The 27,413-nt window shown below is 39.8% G+C and overlaps 1 protein-coding gene across 2 annotated transcripts in view; it reads left to right on the top strand.

Moving 5' to 3' along the window:
- Nucleotides 1–27,413, top strand: part of RECK (reversion inducing cysteine rich protein with kazal motifs) — a 66,275-nt gene that overhangs the window by 32,364 nt on the left and 6,498 nt on the right. For both annotated transcript variants that reach the window (XM_037381668.1, XM_037381669.1), the window contains exons 7-19: nucleotides 3,123–3,156; nucleotides 4,007–4,204; nucleotides 4,604–4,871; nucleotides 6,234–6,413; nucleotides 7,382–7,594; nucleotides 8,347–8,483; nucleotides 10,666–10,806; nucleotides 13,419–13,607; nucleotides 19,904–20,026; nucleotides 20,536–20,707; nucleotides 22,774–22,966; nucleotides 25,071–25,281; nucleotides 26,621–26,694. In XM_037381668.1, coding sequence (XP_037237565.1) covers nucleotides 3,123–3,156; nucleotides 4,007–4,204; nucleotides 4,604–4,871; nucleotides 6,234–6,413; nucleotides 7,382–7,594; nucleotides 8,347–8,483; nucleotides 10,666–10,806; nucleotides 13,419–13,607; nucleotides 19,904–20,026; nucleotides 20,536–20,707; nucleotides 22,774–22,966; nucleotides 25,071–25,281; nucleotides 26,621–26,694 — 2,133 coding nt within the window. The remainder of the gene's footprint in view (nucleotides 1–3,122; nucleotides 3,157–4,006; nucleotides 4,205–4,603; nucleotides 4,872–6,233; nucleotides 6,414–7,381; nucleotides 7,595–8,346; nucleotides 8,484–10,665; nucleotides 10,807–13,418; nucleotides 13,608–19,903; nucleotides 20,027–20,535; nucleotides 20,708–22,773; nucleotides 22,967–25,070; nucleotides 25,282–26,620; nucleotides 26,695–27,413) is intronic.

Genomic DNA, 27,413 nt, shown 5'->3' with positions numbered 1-27,413 from the left:
TTTTCATGAGTTCTCTGGTCCCTCATCCCTGTTACACAGATGAAGGGTTGACAGGATTTGCTTTGTGGGTAGTAAAGAGGGAAAATCTAAAGTGAATCAGATGAAAACTTGCTGCTGGGATGAGGAATGCTGCTGCAAATTCCTTCTCAGTCTCAGAGAAATTATGCAGGATCTGTGCCCTTGGGATAAAAGATCTACAATTTGGTAGAGGATATTAGAAGAATGAGAACAAAATGTCTGAATTGTTACTCCGTGAGGTTTTGGACCTTGTTTTCTGTAAGGCAAACACGTAATTTTTGTGTGAGGTGTTCTCAGTAGACCTGTGCTTTGATTCATGATCACTAAAATTATAAGTAGCTGGCATTCATGGAGAACAGACTTAGATTTTTCAAGTTAGATTTGTGTTTACTCTCCTAGGGTCATTGTTTCAGTGCCACAAGTGCCGTGGTTTACCCATGGTTTAAAGTAATTTCTGACTAAATAGAAGAAAGTGATGCTGCTCACAACAGTAAATGGAACTGTCCTCTTAAGATCTTGCTTTTTACTGTTAACATATTTCACTATCCAGAAATATATTATCCAAATGATATAATTGTGAAACCGTAGAAGACAGGATTGTGGCACTATGATTTACATGGCATAAAGAGTTAACTGGCAAGTTGGAACTTGTGATTTAAATTAAAGCGTAAAATAAAATCATTAATGGCATGATAGAAACTGAAACTTCAAGGCTTGAGCTTTTTAAATCTAAGTTAAAATGTGAGTCTTCCATCTTCTGGTACAGTAAATAATTCTTTTGGCTCTTCAGGTTTTCATCAGAACTGCCTCTGCAGGAGTGGTAATTCGTTTGAATGCTAATTCACACAGAGGGAGAATCTGTGTTCTGAAGTGCTTGCTCTTAAATGAACACCAGAAAAGAGGATAAAGATAGCCATGAAAATGAAGAAAAACATTTTTAAAAGAATCACGCTTTACTTGGGCACTTACAAAACTTGCATGAGGGAAAAAAATCATAACAAGGGGAAGTGGGATTGTAGAATTCTCTGGTTCTCTGGTGGAATGCTTGTGCTTAGTGCATAGCACTCCCGTGGGGTACGAAGTTGGGACTCTAATGCTTGCTGGTCCTGGTGTCAGGCTTTGCAATGCCTCTGGAGGTCAGGGAAGGGTGCAGGAGGTGTGAGCTGTGTACTGAAGCTGCCTAGCGGAGATGCAAACACAGTGTTTACAACACAAGTTTTTCCTTTTTCCTGAGTCTCCTCCCCATCCCGCTGCAGGGGGTGAGTGAGCGGCTGTGCAGTATGCAGCTGCCGGCCAGGGTTAGACCAGGACAACGCCAAACAATCAGACAAAAAGAACATTAAAACCTCAAGGTGATTCCTAGCGCATTTATATTTTCTTTACTTTAAAAATCTAACACTTCCATCTGTTTGCAGCAGTACAAATTTTCACAAAAATACCAGGCAGGTTGTTGGGGATACCCACTGCTCTGCAGGGCAGTAAGTGCTGGTGACCAGCGCGGGTGGATGCGGCGAGCTGCGGAGCTTGGGTTGGGGCTGCGTCTTGGGGTCTCCTCCTTTCCTTAGGTGGAGGTAGTAGCACACATGATACTTTGCTGTACTGAAGCAAGATTTTAATCCCACATTATGTTCATGGATCAGTATGATGGCATTTCTGATTTCTTCTCTATATGCTGTGTAAAATACAGATTTATTTAATGGTGGGGGTAGGGGAAATTACGGAGATCAGGAACTTCAAGCAGATGAGGATTGTGTTTTGTCACTATGTTAATATATTTGATCACTTTTCATCATGGCTGTTTTGACAAGTTTGGAGGTCAGGTGTGGAAAAAGGTACAGATGTCTCTTCTTTTTCACAACCGTGATTTTAAAGTCTTTGATAACTGGCTACTACCTTTTGGAATTTCAGCCTTGTGACTTCACCTTTTCACAGAGTTCCAGAAAGCTTATATGCTTATATCTATTTTTTTAAGAAGGAATGTGCTTTTTCAGTGTGAGGGAGGCCGTGGTTGCTTTGGGCAAGAGTTCAGTAGTCTTGAGGGAGTGGGCTGTGCCCCGCTGCCCGGGTGAGACCCCCTGCAGTGCGGGGGGCCCCAGCACAGGACAGACATGGACCTGTCATAGCGGGTCCAGAGGAGGCACAGAAATGCTCCAAGGGCTGCAGCAGCTCTGCCGTGAGGGAAGGCTGGGAGAGCTGGGGTGGCTCAGCCTGGGGAAGAGAAGGCTCCGGGGACACTCACTGCAGCCTTCCAGCACGTAACGGGGGCTCACAGGAGGGATGGGACAGACTTTAGCAGGGGCTGTAGCGATAGGACAAGGGGGAATGGCTTTAAACTAGAAGACGGCAGATTCGGACTGGATGTGAGGAGGAAATCCTTGATGATGAGGGTGGTGGGGCACTGGCACAGGTTGCCCAGAGAGGCTGTGGGTGCTCCATCCCTGGGAACATCCAAGGCCAGCCTGGCCGGGGCTCTGAGCATCCTGATCCAGCTGAAGGTGTTCCTGCCCGTGGCAGGGGGGCTGGGCTAGATGGCCTTGGAAGGTCCCTTCCTACACAAACCATTCGGTGATTGCTCTGTGCGTTAAGAGTCCTCTGAAACAGAACAGCAGGGTGTACGTTTCCCTTCTGTCACTTGGCATGTTGTGTACCCCCAGCTGTACCTTTTGGCTGCTGTCTGAGGGAGCTGGTGGCATGCTTTAGCTTTCAAGGTGTATTGCTGTTGAGTTGAGATTTTAGATTTGCGTCTGTGCAGACTTTTTTTTCACATAGAATCTCTAAAATTACTGCCATTAAAAAAAAAAAAAAAAGACATTTTGGGACATCCTATTATAGCATGCTGTTTCTAAGTTATTCCAGGGAAGTCTTCCTATTTGCTCACTTGAATATTTGTCTATTTTGTTACAAGTGCACACAGAACTCAGGTGACCTCTAATCTTTTAATTTGCTACATTCGGTGGTTTTGTATAGTATTCTTGTTTTAATCCAATCTAATTGGAACAAATAATAACCAAGTTAGACTTACTAGCTCATTAGAAGAAATGAACGGACACAAATATTTATTTGAAGTTTTCTGGCTTGTAACACTCTTTTTGTTTTGATTTCAGAATGCTCTCTTTAGTTGTATTAACAGAAATGAAAGTAAGTATGTAATGAATAGCTTGTCTTTTTTGTTTTCCTTTTATATCGTTCTTTGCTTTTATCTCTAAAACGTAAGCATTCTGTGGGTGTACATATACACAGATCACATGGATTCAGTTCCATAGGACAAACCACAAGAGTGAATTTTCTTGCTCAGTGATAAGGGGATTTGGCAACTCGTATAATTTATATTAGTTTTTAATTTGTTCATGTGTATTTGTTTTTTCTATTCTATTTTGATGATAACCTAGAAGCTCATCTTTTCCTTCTGCTTTGTTCATTTGATTAGTGTTAAGTAAGAAAATTAAATGCCTGGATAAAGTCTTGCATCATGCAAGTGTTTTGTTGCCCGATGTCTGTCTATATAAAATGAAATCAGCATCTCAGAATTAATTCTAGTAAAAATATTCCTCAAGAACTGTGTATTTAATAAAATATGAAAAATGGGTGAAACATGATGCCATCTGTATATTTTTTTGAATGAGTTATAGGATCCTACTCTATTTATTTGTTTACTAATAATACTTGTCTAATAATTCTGTCTGGCTACCCTAAATAAGAACAAAATAGCTGATGATGAAATTCAGCTGTCTTGCTTGTGTCTTGAACTTGAGTTCAGGATGGCTGTAGGGACTTTTTTCTCCAGCCAAACAAAAAATGTAATTTGGCTGATTACAGATCCTCCCACTCATTCTGTAGATGGAGATTATTTTAATAGAGCATAGAAGAATTTCTTCTTTTCTTTTTCCACAGTAATACCTTGAGCATCATTGTGGTACAGACATGGCTCATTTCTTCGTTTCTCTGTTTGGGAACCCATAGATTTTCTGTTGTTTCTTTGTTTCCCCAGTGGGGTCACTCTGTTGCAGTTATGCAGGTCATCACACAAACTGTCGGGAATATTGTCAAGCAATTTTTCGGACAGACTCTTCTCCTGGTCCTTCACAAATTAAAGCAGTTGAAAATTACTGTGCATCTATTAGCCCTCAGCTTATACACTGTGTTAACAACTATACACAGTCATATCCAATGAGAAATCCTACAGATAGTAAGTATAAAAAATTCTTCTTTGCTGAAAGTTGTGAAAAATACTGAAAATGTTTGAGGATTGTATGCAATTTTTATATAAAATGTGTTATTGTATGAGTCTTTATAAATTGTATTAATGTATTTCTATATTATAATTTTGATTATATGAGTTTATAAAATGATAACTTTAGTTTGTAGGTGCATTACTGATTTTTATTTATGTTTTTGATTCCACATAACACTGTTGTGTTTTTCCAGAGTTGAATCTTAGCATTTAAAAGCAGCAATTTTCTGTGAGATTATCTGGGACGGGGCGAGGAAAGCCTTCTTATAGAACTTTTTCTCTGAGGGCTGTTACATCATGCATCTTGGTGGTTGTTGTATGCTTGATCATTGATTATTTTTAATTTTTTGACAGGTTTATATTGCTGTGATAGAGCAGAAGACTATGCATGTCAGACTGCTTGTAAACGAATTCTGATGTCAATGAAAACAGAGCTTGAAATTGTTGATGGACTTATAGAGGGTTGTAAAACAATGCCTCTCCCCCAGGACCCGCTTTGGCAATGCTTTCTTGAGAGTTCAAGGTCTGTTCACCCAGGAGTCACTGTGCACCCTCCGCCTTCAACAGGCCTCGATGGAGCTAAGCTCCATTGCTGTTCTAAAGCAAATTCTTCCACGTGTAGGTCAGTATCTCCCTACCCTCATGGCCACTTGTAAAAATGCTTCAGAATTTATCTCGTATCAAGCCTTTGCCTGAATTCTGCCGTGTACATCAAACAGAGTTCTGTGAATTCTTAGGAAAAGTAAAGGTTTAGGTAGTCACCTGGGTGTCCCATTCTGTCCAATACTTACTTTGTATCTTAAAAAGTAGTTGTAGAAGAGGAATCACTTCTCACATTTAGCACTGGCTATTTATAGGAGACACAGTAATTACTGAAACCTGTACCTTGCATGTGGCTGTGACAGCCGATACTGCAGCAAGATGCAGAGCCCTTAACCAGGTGCTGAAGGGAGCCAAGGAGCCAGCAAACTGCACAAGCTCTCAAGTACCTGGTTGCTGCTTGTTCCTTACTAGATGCTGTTCAGATTTTTGTCAGTGAAAAATAGCTTAGATTATTTAGTTAATAATTAAATAATGGAACTAACTATTCTGATGTTAAAAAAAAAAAAAAAGGTTTGCAGCAAATAGTTGCACACTTGCAAATAACTGACTTGGAGCATTTTTAGTGTCGAGCAATTTTCTGTCCACTTTAGAAATAGATTGTTGTTGCATTTTAAGTGCATCAATATGTCAAAATAAGTTGCAAACATTGATTTCTGAGCTGTCGCTTCCTTTTCTATCAAACCCTCCCATAACAAAACAGTATGCAGCAGGATCTTACAATGCGTTTAGTAGTAGAGTGCTGGAGTTGTTATTTTTTTAGAACATCGAAGCACAAAGCAGTTGATACAATATCTTTTAGCTGCTTGCTTTAACAATGAGTTCTAAAAATGGATCCTTCTCTCATGTTTTCAATGTGCAGTAGACTTTAATACCACAGCAAAATTCCGTACCTTCAGATGGGGTGGGAACAGTTGTAGTTTGTAGGATGTTGCTGTGATCAAAGTGGCTTGGGTATCACTGACACCAGGAAACAGCTCAAACACAAGCAAAAAACCAGTGTGCCTGTTTCAAACATCAGGGCAAGAGAAGAAATGTATTTTGCTTGCCAGTTGTTTCTGTAGGAGGAGGAGGAGTGATGTGAAGTTGAAGGATGGGGAATTAGAAGTTGTTCATTATCATATCAAACTAGATTTATTACAAGTAAAACTAGCTGGGATAGTTTGCACCTTAAAGTCATTAGTTCAGGTTTCCAGCTATCACATTTTTATTGGATACTGCAGTTTTATATTCTGAAGTCTTTCAGTATCACTAACAGAGTTTTCTACAGCGAGCATAGGCTGTTGTCATCAGCGGGGAAACGATAGGCTCTGCTTTAGCTGAATGACTGCTGTTCTTTTAATTTTATGTTCTTTGTCAATTTTTTTTTGTTGTTGTTGTTTAGAGAGCTCTGCACTAAACTTTATAGCACGAGCTGGGGCAATTCACAGAGCTGGCAAGAATTTGATCGCTTTTGTGAGTATAATGCAGTTGAAGTTTCCATGTTGACCTGTTTAGCAGATGTACGAGAACCTTGTCAGCTGGGCTGTAGAAATCTTACTTACTGCACTAATTTTAATAACAGGTAGGAGAGAGACACTGAATATTTTATAAAGGAATTCCTGTGCTTTGATTTAAAAAAATAAAGTAAAATGTTTTTCAGGCTTATTTTGAGATTGTATGTAGCTGTCTTTCTGCACACATTTTTTTACATAATTTAAAAATGAAATTTTTTCTTTAGAATAAACTTCTAGAAATGTATTTAACAACAGACATAACAAAACTTACAAGAATAAAAGCAAACCCATGAACTTGTAAAATGTCATAATGTATTAGCAGCATATTGCTCTGTCTTACCGTATAGATAAGTGAGCTATGATTACTGGAACACTGTTTATTATAAATAATGTAAAGACGCTTGTTAAATTTATATATTACCCCTTTTTCAAAATTCCTTTTCTTTCAGATATTTCTGTAGTTTTATACTTTTTAGGGCAAAATTCATGATTTAAAAGTGGTGTCTGAATTAGTAATTGCAAGGTTACAAATTAAATAATTGGTTTCAAAAGAAAACATTTAAAAATTTTGTTAGCTATTAAAGATCTCTGGCTTGTCTTTCAGATAGTATACAGTGGTGTGAGTGTTACGTAGGTAGCAGAATTACGTATGTGATAGATGCAGCCTGGGCAAATGTAAATTATAAATCAGCTTGCATTAGTGATTTACCAGGAAACATTCATACAGATATTCTGGATACCTAAGATACTTGCTTTTAAGTCACCTTTCCTCAGGTTAAAAAAAATTAAGTGATATTTGGTCTAAGAGGTAGAGATGAGAAGGGAGTTTCAGTCCTGAATCTCAAAAAGCTTGTTTTCCTTAAAGACAGAATTCAAGTTGATTTCGATCTTGCTTAGCTGTGGAAGGGTTTTGTTTCTTTTATACCACAAAAAAATCAAGCTATATCAAGGCTGTAGAATTCATATGGTGAAAGAAGAGATGTGTGGTGTTTTATTTTCTTGTATACATGCCATATCTTAACTTCTTCTTTTTAAGACCAACAGAACTTTTTAGGAGCTGCAATACTCAGTCAGACCAGGGAGCCATGAATGACATGAAGCTGTGGGAAAAAGGCAGTATTAAGATGCCATTTATAAATATTCCCGTGCTTGACATTAAAAAATGCCAGCCAGAAATGTGGAAGGCAATTGCCTGCTCACTGCAGATTAAACCTTGCCACAGCAAATCTAGAGGAAGTATTATCTGCAAGTAAGTACTTGGGGGGGCTGGGGGGACAGAGTTCAGAGCTTCAGCCTAAGGATTTTAATGAGAACTAGAAGACTGCTGTAGGGCTGTTTGACTTACATTAGGAAAGCATGGCAAGGCAAGCACAAAAGAACGTGAGCTTGTGTAGTTGCCGTTGCTTGAATCTCCATCACTGGGACGGGAAGGTGCTTGCCTGTTAACGAGATGGATGTACATGCTTCCGTTGTAAAGCTGATTTATTGTTGGAGGTTTTTTGGCACTCTGTGGTGTCTACAAAACCTTTCCTCTTTTTTTGTGTTGGGACCTACTGCAGATTTTCAGCTGACAGAAAGTTCTGGAAAAAAAATGAAGTTTATCTTTTAAAAAAAATAGATTTTGAAACTAAGTGATTGGGTAGAAAAGAGACCAGCTAATTTAGTACAGGTAGTGAAATAGAGTTCAACCCATATTAGATGTTAGTAAATCAAGGAAATGTTTGGTCTTGAGAGATACATGCGTATGATGCCACAGAAAATGAAGTTTGCCAAGCCCAAAGTATAAGAGTATTGTAAGCAATAGTTCTTGTCTTTGTGTCACACATTTGTTCCTCCCCCTGATTTTTATATATATATATAAAAATAAACACTCTGTTGTGAGGCAGAAGAGGAAAATCATGGATTCAGTGAAAGGAAGAACATGGAAAGAAGCCTTTTCCATACAGGACCTTTTTTCTTGAAGTAGTGTTCATGAAGTTCTGTTTCTTTATTTATCTGAAGATCGGATTGTGTGGAAATACTGAAGAAATGTGGAGATCATAATAAATTCCCTGAAGGCCACTCAGCTGAAAGTATTTGTGAGCTCTTATCTCCAACAGATGACTTGGAGAACTGCATCCCATTAGATACATACCTGAGTAAGTATTAACATGCCTATGCGAAGAAACAAGGTACTTGGAATGCTTATCATCGCTTTTAATAATTGTCATTATTTCTTTTAAAGAAGTTGTATTGAATTTGAGACATTTTATTTAGGGTATTAGAGAGAACTGGATTGTTCACATCACTATAGTTCATGACACTTATTCCTTCTTGCACTGGGTGTACGTGGCCAGGTTGCTTTGGTAGCAGCGGAGGCTGCAGGGGCTGCGGTGTGCCAGGCGCAGCCAGCCCTGCGTGGGCCTGCTACAGGGCAGAGCTGAGCTGCTTCACAAAGTTTGTGGTGCCTCTGTGAGAACGTGTTGAAGAAAGGGCAAAAAATGCCAGGTGGGTGTAGGAGGGATCAGGAAGAGTGAAAAACAACAGAGGTGGCACAAGGTCAGAGGAGCAGAGGTGCTGCGTGGCGGAGAAGGTGGCCACGAGGCAGGCTGTGGGGGACCTCGTGCTACGGCAGGTGGGCGTACCCAGAAGGAAGCTGCTCCCATGGAGAGCCCATGCTGGAGCAGGGGAGCGGGTAAGAAGGAGTGAGCAGCAGAGAGAAACTCCTGTGTACTGACCACAGTCACCATCAGTCCCCCCTTGCCAATCACCGCTGTGTCACTTGGGACAGGGGCAGAGATGGCTGGAGTGATGGTGAGCCTGGAGAAGAAAGAAGTTGCTTTAATGTTTGTCTTTTAGTTCCTGTTACCTGCATCTGTAATTAGATGCTTATTTTAACTGGCAGTAAATTTAGTTAATTTTCCCCAGGTCAAATCAGTTTTGCCCACAATGGTAATTCTTAATGCAGTCTCCCTGTCTTTATCTCAGCTCGTGAGCTCCTCTGTTTCTGTTCCACCTGTTTTCCACCCCGATCTGGGGTGGGGGCACTGAGTGGGAGTTTGTCAGCCAAGGCTAACTCACCACACTTCTATTTTGGGGACTGTATATTCGGGACAAGTACACTCGTCTGCATCATCTCATAATCTGGCTTGTTGAATTTCAGTGATTTTTACGTATTTGAAAATAGACTAGTTAGTCTTACTTTAAGAAAACTCTGTTCTTCAAGAAGTCATCTCGCATGCCAAAAAAAGTACTATGACAATAAGATCACTAGCACCATTTATTTACAGGACAGAAGCTGGTCATGCTTGGGAGGACTGATCTCAAATGTCACTTAAACAACAGCATGATTTAGAGCATGACTTCTTGATGTACAAAATTAAACTTTTGCCTGATGCAAAATCTCTATTCTTTAACGGTGCAATTAGAGTAACCAAAACTAAAACGAACTCTTGGGGCAGTAGAACATTAATTTAGCAGGCATATGGAAGAATTACATTTTTGTGATTCTGTTTTCTTCTAGCATGTCTTATCCCTTAGAGTGGAACACAATTGTATTAGCAAAATTTCATCTTGGTTCTAGATTTCATTTAAATGCATTTTTTGACATTATTTTCCAAATCTGCTCTACCCTATTACTACTTCCTGTTCTAGCATTTAGACCTTTTTAGATTTTATGGGATTTATCCATTTTAGACCTTATTCTGAATTAAACTTTGATACTTCTTTCTTGGAATCCCAGGAACTTTCAAAACAGTAGATTTTTGGTTAGTAAGAGCTGCAACTGAAAGTGTGCTTCAACAAATAAATTGATCCCAGAGGGACGATGTATTGAAGCTTTGGGTGTTGCTTTCCTTTTAGCTGCTGCTTTTCCATGTTGCCTTCCCGTTCCCTAGTCTTGTAACAGGAGAACTTTACTAGTGAGTTAAAGGGAAAACAAAAGTTTATTGATGATAGCGAACTTGGTTAAACAGTAAGTGTACTTTAAACCTGCAATCTGTTAATCGTTGACTATGGGACTTGTCTTGATTAAACTGCTGGTCATTGTCAGTTTGTGTTTTTGTCATATAGAGAAAATTATTTTGAACACAAGGTAGAGGACCTATATTTTGCTTGTGAAGAATCATTTGGGCTGTCATTTCTAGATTGAGGACTATAAACTTTTGAAATCAGTTAGTATCTTGCCATGTGAAGCTTCTACAAGTATAGTTTTAAAAAAATACATATTTTTCACAGAACCATCAAAAATATGATTTCACTGGATGTAAGAAATGCTGTGCTTTGTTGAAGAAAAATAAACCTCATTTAAGTCAATGTAAATGCTGTACGTTCTGTTCTCAGGCCCAAGTTCTTTAGGTAACATTGTAGAAGATGTTACACATCCATGTAATCCGAATCCATGTGCAGCTAATCAGTTATGTGAAGTAAACAGAAAAGGCTGCCAGTCTGGAGAAGTGTGTCTTCCGTACCTGTGTGTGCCAGGTAAGGGGTTTGGATTTCGGTTTACCTGAGTTTTGCTGGTAAAGATAACAGCACTGAAGTTTTGTTGAAAGTTCTAAAGTTAGTTGCTGATATCCCAGAAGAATTGTTACTGCAGTTATCTTGTGTTTTCAAAATCTGTAGCCTACCTTCTACCTCTTTTCATTTCTTGCTGTGTTTCTGGTTTTATTGTCCACTGAAACATAACATCTTATTAGAAGATGCATTACTTATTTTGCTTCAGAAGAAATAAATGCCCGTACATGGCCTCAAAGCAGCTTGCCTGCTATTTAGAATTACAAGCATGCAGTACTGTAAATACAGTGCAGCTCACTGTTGCTGCGGACGCTGTGACATGTATTGCCCTGTATTTCCATATATTATTAGCCATATCTGCATTACTTTCCATACTGGTGAATTAAATGGACATTATGTCTGGCTTTGATGTTAATGGAAATCAGACTGTTGGTCTTGGGAGGTCATTCTGAGAGCTCTGAGGGTCTGATCAGAAGCAGGGTGCCCTGGGATGTACATTTGCGTGGGCAGCAATTCTGGTGCTATATTAAAGTTTGAGGTGGTATCTTACATGGAATTGTCCTAAAGCCTTCTCCACAGGCAGGTCAGCTTCTCGGACTGCCTCCAGCAGCTCCTGGGTAACTAGCTCTGGTCTGAGTAAATTAATACCCAGACTTTTTCTTAAGGTCTTCACTGTTCCTGCTTCACTGGGTCTGGAGTGCCCAGGTTTGGGGCTTGGGAAGGAAGTGGCGTGGCGCGTAATTTATTGCCCTCTCCTTTCTTCTCTCTACTACTTGAGCTTGCAGCACTGATGCAGCATCTCAGCACTTAATCTTTAATGACTGGCAGTGCTGTGAGTTCTCTGGCTGGCAAAAGGCAGAACCACAAGGCTGGTTAGCTCTGTGTCTCTCAGAAATCTGTATGTAGACTTGCAGTTTGGTGGAAAGCGATGCTGACTTTGGGAAACAACAAAAATACAAATAATGCTTCTTGTGCTGCTTTGCACTTCCATGAGACCCATGGTACCGCCTCTCATTAAAGATGACATCTGGAGATGCATCAGTAACGGCTGTCTGCACTTCTGCTGCTGCTCCATTGAGCGATACCTGTAATGTAGATGCACCTCGCTAGAAAGGCATTGGTGATCATTTGGGAACTGCCATTTTAGAACACAGGCATTGTCTAATTCCCGCACCACCATAAATGCGAGCTGACTGGGGAGAGAGCGTCATGTGCAGTGAGTTTCAGCTATCTCACTTTGGAATGGCAGGCTTGGATGGTGTTGGTAACAAGGGTCAAATCCACATGAGGAGGTGGGAGACTGTAGGATGTCCCAGCTTCTACAGCCCCTTCGTTGTTCTACCTCATCTAGTAGTAGTGCGTGCCTCAGGTTTTCCCCTTCCTTTGTCGCAAAGCGTATCGCTCAGTGACTGGAGATAGCACCTATGGCTCTTGAAGCAAAGAGGAAAGCTTGTGTTTGGTGACAGCTTGAACACATGTGTTGAGAGAGACTGAGCAGGTGAGAGTGGCGCTGACTTTTAAACTGAATTGCATGAAGCAGCCTCCTTTCTAAAGGAAGTGATAGAATTGCCATAACTGTCTTGCATCTGTTCCCTGAGCATCTTTTGTTCCAGTGGTTCTGTGTCTGATCCATTTCTCCAGTGATTTTTAATTACAAAAAGGAAAACTGGGTTTTGCTTCACTCATACATCTGCTACAGTCATGCTTTTCTAAAAGTGAGGACAGACCTCAGCTTGTTCTTTTTGTGAGCCTAGGGACATTGTTAGGTTTCTGTGACCCTTACAACATATTTTTGTTTTTCTGAAAAGCTGAGCATTATTGCTATAGAGGTGGTATTGTCTTCACTTGCTGCAAAAGTCATTCAAAGTGATCTGAAAACAAGCTCACCCAGAACTTTTTAAGAGACAGTTTACTTCCTCTAAAGGTTATAAGGTGACTTTTATGTTTGAATTCAGTCTTTTTATTGGTTGAGAGCTTTGGGGGAATTGTTGAAGTTCATAATTTCTAGGGTAATTTTAATCTGCTATTTGTTTTATTATTTTTTATTTGTGATTTTGAAAACAATTTTCCTTCTATTTCTTTTTTTTTTTAAACCAGTTTTCCTGCTTTTTCTCCCTTTCTCCCCTCCTCACATCTACCTATATGAATCCTTCAGTGTTCACATAATATGTACAAGTAGGGAAGGAAGACACCAAAATACGTGAGAGAGAGGAAATGACTACGCTTTGCTTGTGAGACCCTTTAATTAAGATTCGGTATTGGAGAGAGTGAAGCATATGTGGTATTTGTCGTATTGCATACATTTTGTACTACTGCCGAATTGTGGAAAATGAAATTACTTGAGAATTGTTGGAATTACCAGTCTTTTTGTCTTAAATGACATTTCTACAGGTACTTCAGAACATCTTCTATTTCTGCTACTTGTTGCCTTTATGAAATGAGTGTATTTGTCTAAAGGGCAAGAGCAAGGCTGCTTTAGGAACACCTTAGCAGTTTCACAAGTCAGAGTAGTAGTTTCGATAGTGGCACTTGCCAAAGTATTTACTAAATACGAGCTAAAATTTCTCCTTGTTATATAGGTTGCAAACTGGGAGAAGCCTCAGATTTTATTGTCCGTCAAGGTACACTTATTCAGGTTCCATCCTCAGCTGGTGATGTTGGATGTTACAAGATTTGTACCTGTGGACACAGTGGATTGCTAGAAAACTGCATGGAAATGCATTGTGTTGACCTCCAAAAATCATGCATTGTTGGAGGACAAAGAAAAAGTAAGTATTAGAGCAGCAATTGTATCTTTACACAGTGCCTGCTCCTTAAGTCATGAAATCTGAGGTACATACGAAGACCCAGAGGATCTGAACGCAGAGTTTATCAGAAAATACAAAAGTTTACATCCCTATATATAATACCTGTTTAGTTCTTGCATATGCTGGAGGGTTCCATTATTGAAGTCAATACTGAACTGTGTCTGTCTCAGCCAGTGAAAGTCCCCTGTGAAGCGTGTTCTTAGTACACCATTTTTCAGCCAAGGTGAAAACAAAGTCACTGACGTGCCTCACATCCCCTGTGTTTTAGGGTGCTTGATAATAGGGAGCTTCCTTTCTAGAAGAAGAATTTGCTGGTGGGAGCTCTGGGGGATGAAGGAGGGGAAAAGTTCTGAGAGGAGCCAGTAGGCAGCAGGGGTGAAGCAACAGCAACAAAACAAATGGATCTGCATTAGCGTGCTGTAGTTCTGCAGTTGAAGCACGGTGGAATGGACTCTTAAGTGGCTCCTGTTTCCTGGATTCCAGCTCTGCAGGCGCTCTCAGTCTGCTTTTAACGGTGTTGGATATCCAGTGACCAACAGAGATGTCTGGGGAAGAGTATGAGAAAAGGCAGAGGAGTTAATTATATTTCCCATTTATATTCTCCCAGAATCTGTTCTCTGCTTCAGACTACAGACCCCTTGAGTATGAGTTTCTTTACTAGCTCTAAATGGTTTGGGGGGGGTTGGCTTTGTCTCGGGTGGTTGGTTTCTTTTTCTTCCATGGATCTTAAATACATGTTGAAAAAAAAAGAGTCAGAAACTTTTATCATGAGCTATAACATCTGACAAGAAGTTTCACATGTTAAGATGTGTGCCTAAAACCCCTCCCTTTTGTGGTTTTTTTTTTTGGTGGGATTTGCAAGGGATTTCTTTTCTTCGAGCCTTCATAATTTGTTTCATCTAGTTCTTCCTGGTTTATGAGATGCATCCTAATTCTTGTACTGAAAAAGCTGACAAATGATTGTTACCTATTTGCCTCCTCTTTTGGACCTCTGTCATATTCCCCTCAGCTTTCTGGGTTTTTCTCCAAGCCAGTTCCTATTCTATGTACTCATTCCTTGTGTAAAAACAGGTGTATGCTTTTGGTCATATTTGTTACCCTACTGTGTACGTTTTTCTAGTTCTTACATTTTCTTTGGAATGGGAGCTGAACTTTATGCGCCATTCACAATGCAAGTGCCCAGTCAAGCATATGTGATAGCAAAATGATGTTCCTTTCATAATTTTTCTGAACATTATCTTTTTTTGGCTACTAGTTCTGCTGAGGTCATGCTTTCACAGAGTTGTCTGTTGTAACACCATGGTCCCATTCTTAAGTGGGAACGGTCAGCTCGCAGCTCATTGTGTGAACTGTAGAGACCTACTGTATGTTCAGTGCGATTAATTTCCTCCACTGTAGCCTTCCCCAGTTGCTCAGTGTGGTGAGATTTTTCTTGCAGTTTTTCATTATTTGGTCCTTTGTACATTAATATTATTGGTAGACCTTGTCATGTAAATACTTGCATTTGTTTTTTTGGATCACATATAAATATGTTGAACAGAACAGCCACTGCATAGAGCATGGAGACTCCTCCAGTGACCTCCTTTCATTGCCCATTCATTCTGTTTCACAGTACTTATCCATGTTAGTGCCTTTTTTCCTATCTCTGCTTTTTTTTTTTTTTTCTTGAAAGCCTATGTAAAAGAGCTGTTAAATGCCTGTTGGGTATTGAAGCGTATCAACCTGATTTTCTGTGTCCACCTGGCTGTTGACTCCTTCAGATAATCCAAATGATTTGTTTTGTGACTTGTACAAACCCTGTGATTCCTTCCCCTAATGTGGCATATGTAGTTATGTGTCACTGGGGGAGTTTAAAGCAAGAGGTTGCAAGTTAAGTTCGCTTATATGAGCAGGTATTTCACACCTGAGGAGTTCTGGAATTTTTTGGTGAATACCTGCTCTACTCGCAGAGTCATTAGTGCTTGTCTGTCCAGAGCTGTTTCTGAGGCAGGTTGGCTAGCACATTGCCTGTGCAGAAGGTACTCTCTGGGACCGTTAACTCCCTCTGCAGGGAACAGGGATGCCAGAGAGGCTTTTACTTTTTGCTTTTGTTGTTGGCAAATCTTCTGAGTGCTTCAGCTGTTCACTGTATGATCCTCCCTCCTACAACAGACCTAGCTGTAGGTGTAAAGGCCACATAAAACTGATTTTGCCAAAACAGTCGTTGTCAGAATTGGCAGTGAACAAAGCCAGAAACCACTGGATGTGTTGTCGAGAGAGAGGCACCCAGAGGCATGCACACACACACACGCACAGGCGTGCTGCTGACGGGGGCAGCCACACTGATCGACGTGGACAGAAGTTACTGCTTTACTGGCACCCACATGAAGACACATAGCATTAACACAAACCTGTTCCTGCCCTGCTGCTGATCAGAAATGAAGGCCACTAATAAGCGGTTCTGCCTGGTGGCGGCCCGCCGGCCGCTGCCCGTCTGGCAGAGCTGGTGACATCCAGGCCCAAGCAGAGCTCCCAGGGCTGGTGTGGCCGCTCCACTGCTGGCTCACAGGCCTCTTACCCTATGCACTGACTCATCCAGCTTAAAGCCTGTTAGCATTCCTGCATGTATTCAGGGTAGGAAGTGCACACACACAGAGGGTAAAAATAAAATTGAATAAAAATGTAGGATGGATTGTGGTGAGGGAAGCATACTGACCTGTCTGCACTCAGCAAATCCCTTTTTCCCCCTTTCCATCTGCTTTCCCACACATCTTCATGATTGGTCTGTCTTAATTCCTCCTTTTCCTCATCTTTGGTCCTTCCACTAAACATCCCATAATAAGTTTTGCACAATCCCAGCATTCTCTTCCCTTGGCATCACATAATAAATCTGGTACTCTTTTAGGCAGCGATGCTGGTGTAGTTCTTACGGCATTCTGGGGAGGGAGTTTCTTTTACTGAGCAATGTTGGTAGGTTTCACACAAAGGACAACGGTTTCAGAAAAAGGTGTTTAGAAGACTGTTCTGCTAATGTGTACAAATGTGTTAGAAATACATACCAGGCATAGTCTGTCCTCTGCACTCAAAAGTCTTTGAAACCTTCGTAGCGTACAGTTGAGCATCACAAGGCAGCCTGTGCCTTTCAGAAAAAAAACCTACTCATTTTTTAAATGAAATTAATATTAAATAAGAATTATAGTTCAAGATTAATCGATGGGGCTAACATATGCTTTAAAATGAACATGTAAGTGGATACGTTATGATAACAAAGGTATATTGAACACTGTGGTTCTTGAAAGTCTCCTTCAGCATAGTGGGTGTAGACGTCCTGCTGATCTCTGTCTGCCAGGTAACTTGAACTAGCAGCTTTCTGTTTTAACAATAAAAGAATGCTAACTATCTCTTGCTTGACATTTTAGAAAGTTAATAATTTAAACCTAACTTTACTGTTATTGACTGTTTGAAGACTAAATTAGCATGGGCAGCAAGAGTTAATTGGGTTCTACCTAATCTGACAAAGTAGTTGAAAGAGACATGACAAGTGATACTTCTTAAAAGATAATACTGATTTATTTTCAGATTTATTCATTGCTTGAGAACTGTAAAGGTCCGGTTTTGTCATACAAACTGGCACTGTGCTCTTTGAAAAGGAAAGCAAACTAAAAAGCTACTACCAAGATAGGAAAAATCTTGCAAAATGTCTTGAATGTAAAACGGAGTCTGTGCCGAGCTGTGACCTGTCTGAGGCTGGTGTCTTTGAATCAGTCCACAAGGAAAAGATTTTCTGCTAGTGAACAGTTACGTATTTCGGCACTGGACACTGCTCAGTGTCTGTAGATCAGCCCTTTTACAATACTGTCAGACTGAAGCTGAAGCGTAAGTAAAGCAATTCAAAGATACCTAGTAAGGTCAAAGTAACTGAGTCACTGTTTTTTACGTACATCTTTTAAGTAACTTTTGAGAAGCCAAGCACTTGTTACATTTGCCACAAACATAATTTTCTGCTTGTGAACCAAACCCTGATATCATGAAAGAGTAGGTAATTGTCATATTTCTTTCTCTTAAAAGATACCAAGCAGAGCTAAATAATCAATTGCACAATTATTTTCATCACTTAGGAAAGTCTGCCTGTAATGTTGCATGATTTACAGCTTGTAATGTTTGGGGTTTTTTTGTTCATCCAAAGCAGATAAAAGTCAGCCAAATGTACTTAGAACACAGAACACATCTTAACCTTAATGTTACGTTTGATGGGCAGTTATAGAAAGTATCTTGTGAAAGTAGATGCTTTCAAAATAGAGTCATTAGCAAATATATTATTTAAATGGCGACTGAAAGTTTTCATGGACTGTTCTGTCCAAAGAAACTTGCACTTTTTCAGATTACTGGTAAAAATAATCACAAAAATGTCTGAAGTTGTATTTGTGTTTGATGTTTGCACAGTGGACAGCTGTTGCTTGTTCTGGTAAATAGCAGCAATATGTGTAGCTGGTAAGGTATTCAGTACTCAGTAAGTGCTGTCCATTTAAAACAGAACAAACAAACAAACACAAAACCACCAAAAAATCACAACCAAACAAACCACCACAAACCCAAACCCAGACATTCCACTTTTTGCCATAACTACTCATTAAGTGTGTATGGTGATTAAGACTCTATGTATTATATAATAAAAAATTACTAGATTCCAGATCCATTAGATGATGTATTGAAAACAAGTAATTAAAAATTGTGGTCACCATGTGATCTTTTTGTAGTGACTGCATTTAGCTGGTCTCCGTGTTAGTTGCAAAAAGCCAGGGTTGAGTCATAACGTCCGAACTAAAACCAAGCAGCCCTGAATGCTTCATCCGGCGCTGGGGTTTTGGTGCTGTGCCCTGACGCCGGTGAGCGCGGTGGCTCCTGAGGAAGCTTTGCTGTGTGCTCTCTTTGCTGGTGAAAGCCAACCCTTGCAGAGTTGCCACGTGGTCCCTAAGCCAGGTACTCTTGACTCTGAAGAATCATCTAAGAAATCCTGTGTTCAGCATTATAGTCAAACCTTGGAAACTTTTCTTCTTCCCTGCTGACAGATTCATCTTTCTTCAGTAGTGCTGTGGCTTAAACGGAGCTGCTTGTGCTGCAGAGGCTTTCTGTCCTGTCCCCTTGCCTTCTGCCGTCCTTTGCCTGGGGTACCCCTTCCGAAGCGCTCGGATGCCGAGGGCTTGCCGTCTGCCCCTGCACTCAGCAAAACGTACATCCTTGACCTCCGCCCTTTGCAGGGAGATCGGCGGGAGCTGCCTTGCTCGCAGGCGCAGTTGGCAGCAGTGTGCTGAGGGGCGGCGTGCCTGCTGGCAGCCTTCAGCAGCCACTTTCCTGCGGCCTGAGCGGCGGGCGCCGGCGCTGGTGGGTCTCACAGGGGACATACAACACAGCGGAGGGCAGTCCTGTGGGCTGCTCACCAACCCAAACTGGAGTCGGTAAACAGAAGGAAAATGCCTGTTTGCAGTGGGATTCTTAGATCGAGCTGTGAAAAGGTTGTAGCTGAGAAACGGCGAACGCGGGGCAGGTTGCTCGGCCGCTGGCGGTGGCGGCCGCTGTACTGAGGGCTCCCTGCTGGGGCCCACTCACCCGCGCTGGGACCTCTGGGCTTCTGCTCGCCTCGCTGCAGTCTTGCTTGTCCCCTGCCTTGGACAAAGCTGTGTCTGCTTGTGGGGGCTGAAATTACAACTGGAACAGGTGTAGCAAAGCAATAAAGACCGGAGTGACGCGTTGGCACTTCTCACCTCTCAGCAAAAAGTATGTGCAAAGGAGAGAATTGCGCCACAGAGGGGTGTTCGTTATCTGTAAGATTATGGCTGACACAGTCTTATATAAAATGAGTTTAGGAGAAGAACGTATCTTCACAAAAGCTTTACCTTTAAAAAGATGTAGAGCTTAGTAACTAGGATTTATCAACCACTTTTGCAGCTTTATGACCATATTTCTTTTTGCAGCTTTAAATTGTTCTTAAAAAAAGAAAAAAGCAAATGCAACTTACACAGGCTTTGAAAGTATAAAGTGCTTGTTTCCTTTTTTAACTAATTAATCAAAAATGCATGTGAACAGACTTTTCTTCAAATGAATAAAGCAAAACTTTAAATCCAAAGGTAGACATTTCAGTGGGAAAATAAACTGGATAAGGGAAATTACAGGAACAATTAATAATGAAAATGTAGTATCTCTGTAAAACACATGAGTATATAGTCTTCTGGTCTATTTGCATTAATTGTATGCATTTACTTAATTTCTTTTATTTTAAGGCCATGGAACATCCTTTAATATAGATTGTAATGTCTGTTCATGTTTTGCTGGAAACTTGATATGCTCTACGCGTCAGTGTCTAACTGAGCATAGTTCAGAAGACGAACGTCGGAAGTTTACAGGTAACTTTCCAAACTATGGAAACTGTAAGCTTAATACTCTCAGGGCCAGAGTTAGCTTCTAAATTCCTTCCACAGTATTAACAGAAAATATCTGATAATTTGTTAGTAATATGTTCTTTAAATCAGTTCGTTTTTCTGATGTCCAACCAACATATACCTTTGGAAAAAAAAAGATCAGTATTGAAAAATAGAAGCTCGGGTAATATGTAAAAATAATAAGTAGAGATGACGTAGTGCCACTAGGGACAAGAGAGGGGTAGTTTGGGGGGGAAATGGAGAAAGCTGAGTCGAGGTAGCAAGGAAGCAGTGCACAAACCTGCCCTCCTGCTGCTTCTGAGTGCACAGGTGCTGTGCCGTATTGCTGAATTACAGGAGGGAGGACATGGCTGAAGGTATGGCACATCTTTGCATTTGCTGGAAGGCAAAGATATCCTAGTGTCTTCTTGTGTATCTTCTGTCTTAGAAAATAAGAGTGCACCAGATTCCTGGTTTGTGTGTTGCATTTACAGGTTTGCCGTGTAACTGTGTGGATCAGTTTGTGCCCGTCTGTGCTCAGAATGGACGCACGTATCCAAGTGCGTGCATAGCTCGCTGTGTTGGGCTCCAGGACAATCAATTTGAATTTGGATCATGTCTTTCCAAGGACCCTTGTAACCCTAACCCTTGTAATAAAAACCAGAGGTAAAAGCACAGTATGTTTTAAAGCTTTTCTTTGGCATCTTCTACTCATAAAGCAGATAACGCTTTTTCTTTGAACGTGTTGTGTATTGTAGTAACGTTCTATGTTTTGGGATACTCCAATAAAAATAACTGTTTGAAGTAGCTATTTTTTATTTATCATAGTTAGTAATGGACTGTAATAACTGTCAGTGCTTGGTTCTGTTTATGTAATACTATATTTTTTAAATCCATTATGCAGATCTCTGTTCTAGCAATAAAGAGAATTAATGTACACTTTCAAAAGTGGAGGAATCAGATTTTGGTGAAATGGCTCTAAGTGTCATTTTACTACTTGTTCCACACCTCCTTCTAGTAGTTTAAAAAAACCCACACCTGTATTCGAGAGTTGCAGTGAGTCTTGCTTATTCAGTGAATAATCTGTGCTTTTTATCTCTAAAATAGGAAAATATCAATCACTTCAGGACACTTGAGCTTCTTTTAGACTGATATCTTGTGAAAACTATGCCTGTACAATCTCTGTTTTTTCAATGTCAGAAAAAGCAAAATCTGTATAGACAAACATGAAAACAGAACCCATGCTCTGTACTAGTGTCAGGAAAAAAGAAAATCGGGCCTTTCTTACAGAAATCAAAGTCTGTGGCTCATAATACTGGTCTCTGTCTTCAATTTTCTCAGTGTTGTGCAATACTGCAGTCTCCTTTGAATTTGTACATTTTTCTGTTTTGAAAGAAAGCCACCCTAAGTTGTGTAATACTGTGCTTCCGTGAAAACTGATTATAGCAATTTTATTTTTTTCCTTTTTCTGCACTTTAAATGGCTTCATGCAGAAACCTGCAGAGAAAACCCTGTGGCTTTGTACTGTAATAGCCATTATGGCATTGAAAATTAGAATTTCAAAGGTGCATTGGGGATGTATGCTTTTTACCTTTCTGATTTGGAAAGTATAGAGAGGTTTTTCAGTTCTACAGAATACTATTATGCTTAGAACCGCCACTTGTAGTTTCAGTAAAGGACTGAAGTTTCAGTAAAGCAGTATGTTTTTCTAGGTCAGCTTGATAATGTAGCATAAACTAACCATGCTCATTTTAAAACATTACTGAAGCACTTAGAATCTGTTTAAGATCTTACATTCCACTTGTAAAGTGTTTAAATGTCAGAATTTCTGAGTCTTGCCTAATATGGGAGGAATATGTGTAATGCATAGGACAGCAGCGCTCAGAGAGAATAGGGACATACTGTACATAATCCAGTGGTAGCCTTGTTGTTTTGGAGGAGGAGCAGTTTGTTAAAAAAGCCATTTGACTTTTCATCAGCCCATTCATCAAACTGTTGGCTGGCATTTCTCTAGCACAGGGATGTCTCGCAGGGCATATGGCAAATGTTTTGCACATAAGTCCTTGGAAGTTATATATTTAATAGAAAGGAGAAAGAATTTCTGCGGTTGATTGCTCTTCACTTACCTGTGAAGGCTTGAGAGGGATGACATGCCAAAAAAGGGAATTGTGTTAATACTAGATTCTTCCCTGGTTTGCAGTCATCCCCAAGATGGGATGGGATGGGATGGAATGTACTGAACCAACAAAGCTAGCATCCAATTAGGTATCTGTAATCGAAACCATATGAGCTTGTAAGTCTTGTGTTCACTACCTCCCCAGGGAAGGATGAGGCTAGACCTCTGCAATACAACCTCTTGCAGTTGACTGCTTTCATGTTTTCTCTAGTTTTCCATAAGTAGGCATTTACAGAATGAAGCTTGGGAGTAGGTAAGAAGTTTATCCAAGCCTTTCTCAAAAATCCTTTGGAAAATACGTGGTAAAAGATAAATTTGACATAAACGTTCACATACGTTGACTAAACATGGTGCAAACCAGTTCCAGGTTTGTGATGAGACCTGAAAGCGGCTTTTCAGAATCTTTTACCACTTGTATTTCCTGCAGCTCTGCTGAACCATAGTTAGCTCTAAAGCGTTGGAGAAGATTTCACTGCAAATATTTTCCCTGAATATTTTGAGACTTATCAATTTCATATCGTGTTACAGAATTATTTTTGTTTATTACTTTATGCAGGTGCATACCAAAGAAACAAGTTTGCTTGACTAGTTTTGGGAAGTTCGAATGTAGCCAGCATGAATGTGTGCCAAGGCAGTTAAATTGCGACCAGACGCGGGATCCTGTTTGTGACACAGACAATGTGGAATACAGCAACTTGTGTACTTTGTACCAAAAAGGAAAAAGTTTGGCATACCGAGGACCATGCCAGGTAGGAAGTGGTTCTAGCAATAAATACCAACTCATCTTTTTCTTTAATGTTCAAGTTTTTTGCAATATTCTGCTTTTTATAGCTTACAAAATGTTTTAATTTAAAGTAATCCTTTAAAAATGTAATTTTAACCAGTATAAAAAATACTCTTTCAAAATTATATTGAGAATTTTGTCAAGTGTATCTCTGCTTTAGTGAACAGCTGTCTCAAAACCAATCAAAAGCTTTATTTATGCTTTCTTGGGGATAGTACTTTGATATTTATGTTAAATCTTCCTCTATTTTTCACTATTAAAGCTTGCACCGAGATATGTTTGCAGTAATTGGTTGCAGTTCCTTGGTTAGTTAAATGCTAGTTTTTTACCAATTTGAGCTTGGTTTATTTAAAAATTAATACCTAGTCATAGAAAGCCTTTAGTGTTTTGTGTGATAGTGCTCCAGGTTTACCAAGATCTATTTACACCTAAGTTTTGTCGGAGACTAAGCAGTCTGTAATGTTTGGGTTTTTAGTTAGCCTGGATTGAATTAGTCCTCATATTAATTCCTGAGAAGGATTAGGACTAGGTATAGTTCTTCCATCCCACGGCTCCCAATGGTGTGTGCATACAAGCTGTTTCTGTCGCTTTACAAGGAAGGTCAGAGCTACTCTGAACAGAGTTGCTGGCTTTACCATTGATAGGCTGTTCATCTCCAGGTTTTTCCCAAATGATGAACATCGAGACCTTCTCTTGGTCTCAGCTGATGGATATCCCTAGCAGTACAGAACATTTTTTCAGGGTTTTTCTGTATTATGAATGCTATTGCTCTTTTAACCTACTTTTAGTTTCTGCCTTTCTGTCTTTATACCTTATTTTTCTTGCCCTTTTTCAGCAACCTCTTTAAGTACAGATAATTCTCATTGCACATCAGATATCTCATGAGACACTCAGAATGTTCAGCCCCTGAACAGTAAGAATCAAAGGAGTGTTGCATGGCTGGATTTTTTTTTTCTCCAGCAGTCGTGTGCCTAGTTGCATCCATGTTCGTAAGTTTTGGACAGTGGTAGCTTTACATTTTCATTCTTGCTTTTACAGGGAAGATGACTGCAAGATAGGAGACTATTTGGGGTGCTTGCATTTACTTGTCCTTTGTCTGTTTTGTTGGTAGCTTAGGTGTGTTATATAGAAACTGTAATTTTCTTGTTGTTTTAGAGGATATACAGTGATCATATAGCTATGGTGACGTACAAGAAATCTTCGTTAGTTTAATAAAATGCTTGGACCTTAGCAAGAAATTATGAACAGAGTTGCATCATTTCACAAGACTTTGGACAAAAGTATTACTTACCTTGCCTGCAGAGAGTCAACAATTCCATTTGTTCCTGTCGTGAAGCTTAAGTTTATTGGTATTTGACCCCTTGAACAGGTTGGATTAATGTATGTACACAGGGGGATAGGAAGAAACTGTATTACAGTTTTCTCTGATTCTTTTTTTACATGTGTTTGAATCAAATAACATGTTGAGAGAAAATGGACAAAATAAATGTATTTTTATAGATTTAAAGCTCTCAACAGTATATTTTTGACAAAGGTGTCTAGTAATGGATTTTATTCTTTTGAAGTAAATGTATACGTTTAGCTTTTCAAGTAATGTGTTAGAAATACATGCACACACACTAATTAAGAACATAAAAACACTGAGATGAATTAATAAACTAAGTAATTAAAATATTAATACATAAAACAGCAGTATTTTATTAATAATACTTTATGAAGTAATAAAATTATGAAAATTAATTAATTTAAGTAAGTTAATTTAAATGACATGGTCATTTTATTTAAGAGTTAGCACAGAACAAAAAATGTTGTTTCCAAAACATGTCTTGCTGTACATTTCTCTGATTCCAGCTTGTATTTTTCTGTTGCCTTCTTGAAGTAGTTATTCTTTGCATTTATTACCCATTCGTAAACAGGCAGGTTATTTTACTCTAGAGTCCCTGCTTCTTTGGATGTTTGACAATGTTAGCAGTGAATTTGCATTGACTTTGGTTTTCCTGATGTTAATACTGCTCTGGAGTTTCTGTACGGGAATAAATTGATCTGTGGAACGTCTCTGTGTGTTTCAGCCGTTTTGCAAGTCAGCAGAGCCTGTATGTGGGCATAACGGAGAAACCTACCGCAGCGTCTGTGCTGCCTACGCCGACCGCGTGGCCGTTGACTATTACGGGCAGTGCCAGGCTGTGGGCGTGCTCTCAGACTACGGCTTTCACACCGAGTGCGCCTTCGTTAAATGCCCCCAGCTTTCTGCTACAGGCTGCAAACCTGTTATTGCTCCGGGTACGTTAATTTGTCGTTGGAGTTTACTGCAGTAGGAGAGAGTCTCCAGGCCACGTGCATAAACAGGTGTCTCTTCAGGACAAAACTTACACTTTAAAATTATAATATTCCCTGATGTCCTTGGGACATCTAAGAGAAAGGGTGAAGCAGAGGTTTTTATTTAGGGCTGGAGCAAGCAGTATCAGGGCTCGGCTGAGTAATTCTGGGGTGGCAGGGCCTTGGCTTTAGCAGTCGCGCTCCCTTGGTCTTCAGAAGCTTGCTGCTGTCACCATCGCTGCTCCAGGAGAAGCAAGTGAGGTCTGCCATGTCCAGGGCAGAACGCTGCTCGCAGTCAGATGAGTGATCTTTTGGAAGTAGCAGCACAGATACCACACCGGAATGCCAAACGGTCGTCAGAGCTGGAGTTCCCAGAAGAACAAAGATGACATTTAATTGAAGACAGAGTAAGACACTGTGTGTATTTCCAGCCCTGTGAAGGAAGAGGGCAGTAGGAATAGTTTTGCCCTTGTGCTGTTTGAACTGGTTTTTTATTGTTTTCACAAATGCCTTCTATGTGAAACAGTAGCAAATTGCAGGTAACACATAGAACAAGGAAAGCTCACTTCTTAAACAATTTTTTCCATTTTTCTCATTCATGGGTTTGAAGAAGGGTCTTTGTGCTTTATTACATTTAACATTGTAAAAGTCACTCTGTGAATGTGAATTGTGCATAATAAGTTGGGGGTGAATTAAATACACAGTCATGGGTAGAAAGCTGAAATATTAGCCCTTTGGTTTCTGAGATGGTCAGAAAAAAAACAGTAGAAGAAATATGACCTATTTCTCTGTTAAACACACATCTGTCAGACAGATCCTTCGCCCCCCCCCCCGCCCCCATTATATAAAGATTCTAAGCTGCAACGTGGTGTAACTGCATAGATTAATGTTTGCAATGTGCGTAACTGGCTCCTGTCATGCCCTAGCTGTTTCAGTGCTTGAAATTCATCATTTCTGTAGTTGCATGTGCATCCATCCATCCAAAACCTTGGCTTGTGGTACAGAGTGCCTGTGGGTTTTAGCTTACAGTAATGCGTCATCTTGAAACAAGTGAAAATTCATCTTGTTGCTTCATGTTGATGGGAGTAAATGTGTGTTGAAAGATGACTGCTTTTGCATTATAAATGTCTTCAGCATTAAAAAAAATATCTTAGGCGTTCTACTATCAATCCGAAACATTTACTTTGCTTTGGCAGTCTTGCTGTTTTTAGACTCAGTTAACATTCAACTTTTGACCTCTGCTTACTTAAAAGTGAAAGGACTATTTGCTTTTATTTCTGAGATATTTCTTTTATTCACATAGGAGCCTGCTGTCCGCTATGTGCTGGAATGCTGAGAATCTTGTATGACAAAGACAAGCTGGATACTTTTGCAAGGGTAAAATCGTGCATTATGTATGTTAAATGGTACACAAAAAGGTCAAATTACTGTATACTCTCTCCTGAAAAGTTAACACATTATAAACCAAACAATTTTTCAGTAGGTAGCATGTGATTTGGGTTTTTTTCTTTATATTGTTTATACTTTCCTTTATTTCTTAATGTCAAGTATAGAAATTGAATTACAATGGAAAGTAAAACAGAATTAGAGTAGGCACAAACAAGCACATTCAGCTTTGCGTTTTATATGATATACATATAATAGTATAATATTATATGATATACATATAATTTATACATAATAGTAAAGACAAATGATACGGGAACTGCATCTGTCTCATGATAGTAATACACTGTATATTTATTATTTTTGGCCTTTTTGTTAAGGTTATTCTGCTAGCTCAGTGTTTCCTAATGTGGGTAACTTAGCTCTGCCATTGTCTTATGTTTAAATTGGATTTGTTAACGCTCCTTGGGTTATTTATACAGTTGTCACTGATTTTGTTGCTCTTCAGCTAAAATGTTGGATTTTAACATCTCCATAAGTTAGACACCAGCATCCTGTATTGCTGCTCTTTGAAAACCTCCAGTGTAAGATGGATCTTCTGCTGTTGTCTACTTCTGAACGCAACATTACTAGGCCTACACTGCCCAAGGGGTGTGTAGAAGGATTGCACTTTATTGACCCCTGCTTTTATGCTTCAGTATACGGAACAG

Source organism: Falco rusticolus, chromosome 3, assembly GCF_015220075.1.
Source record: "Falco rusticolus isolate bFalRus1 chromosome 3, bFalRus1.pri, whole genome shotgun sequence".
NCBI lineage: Eukaryota > Metazoa > Chordata > Aves > Falconiformes > Falconidae > Falco > Falco rusticolus.
The sequence above is the reverse complement of the archived record's forward strand: the minus strand, read 5'-3'. Positions and strand labels throughout refer to the sequence as shown.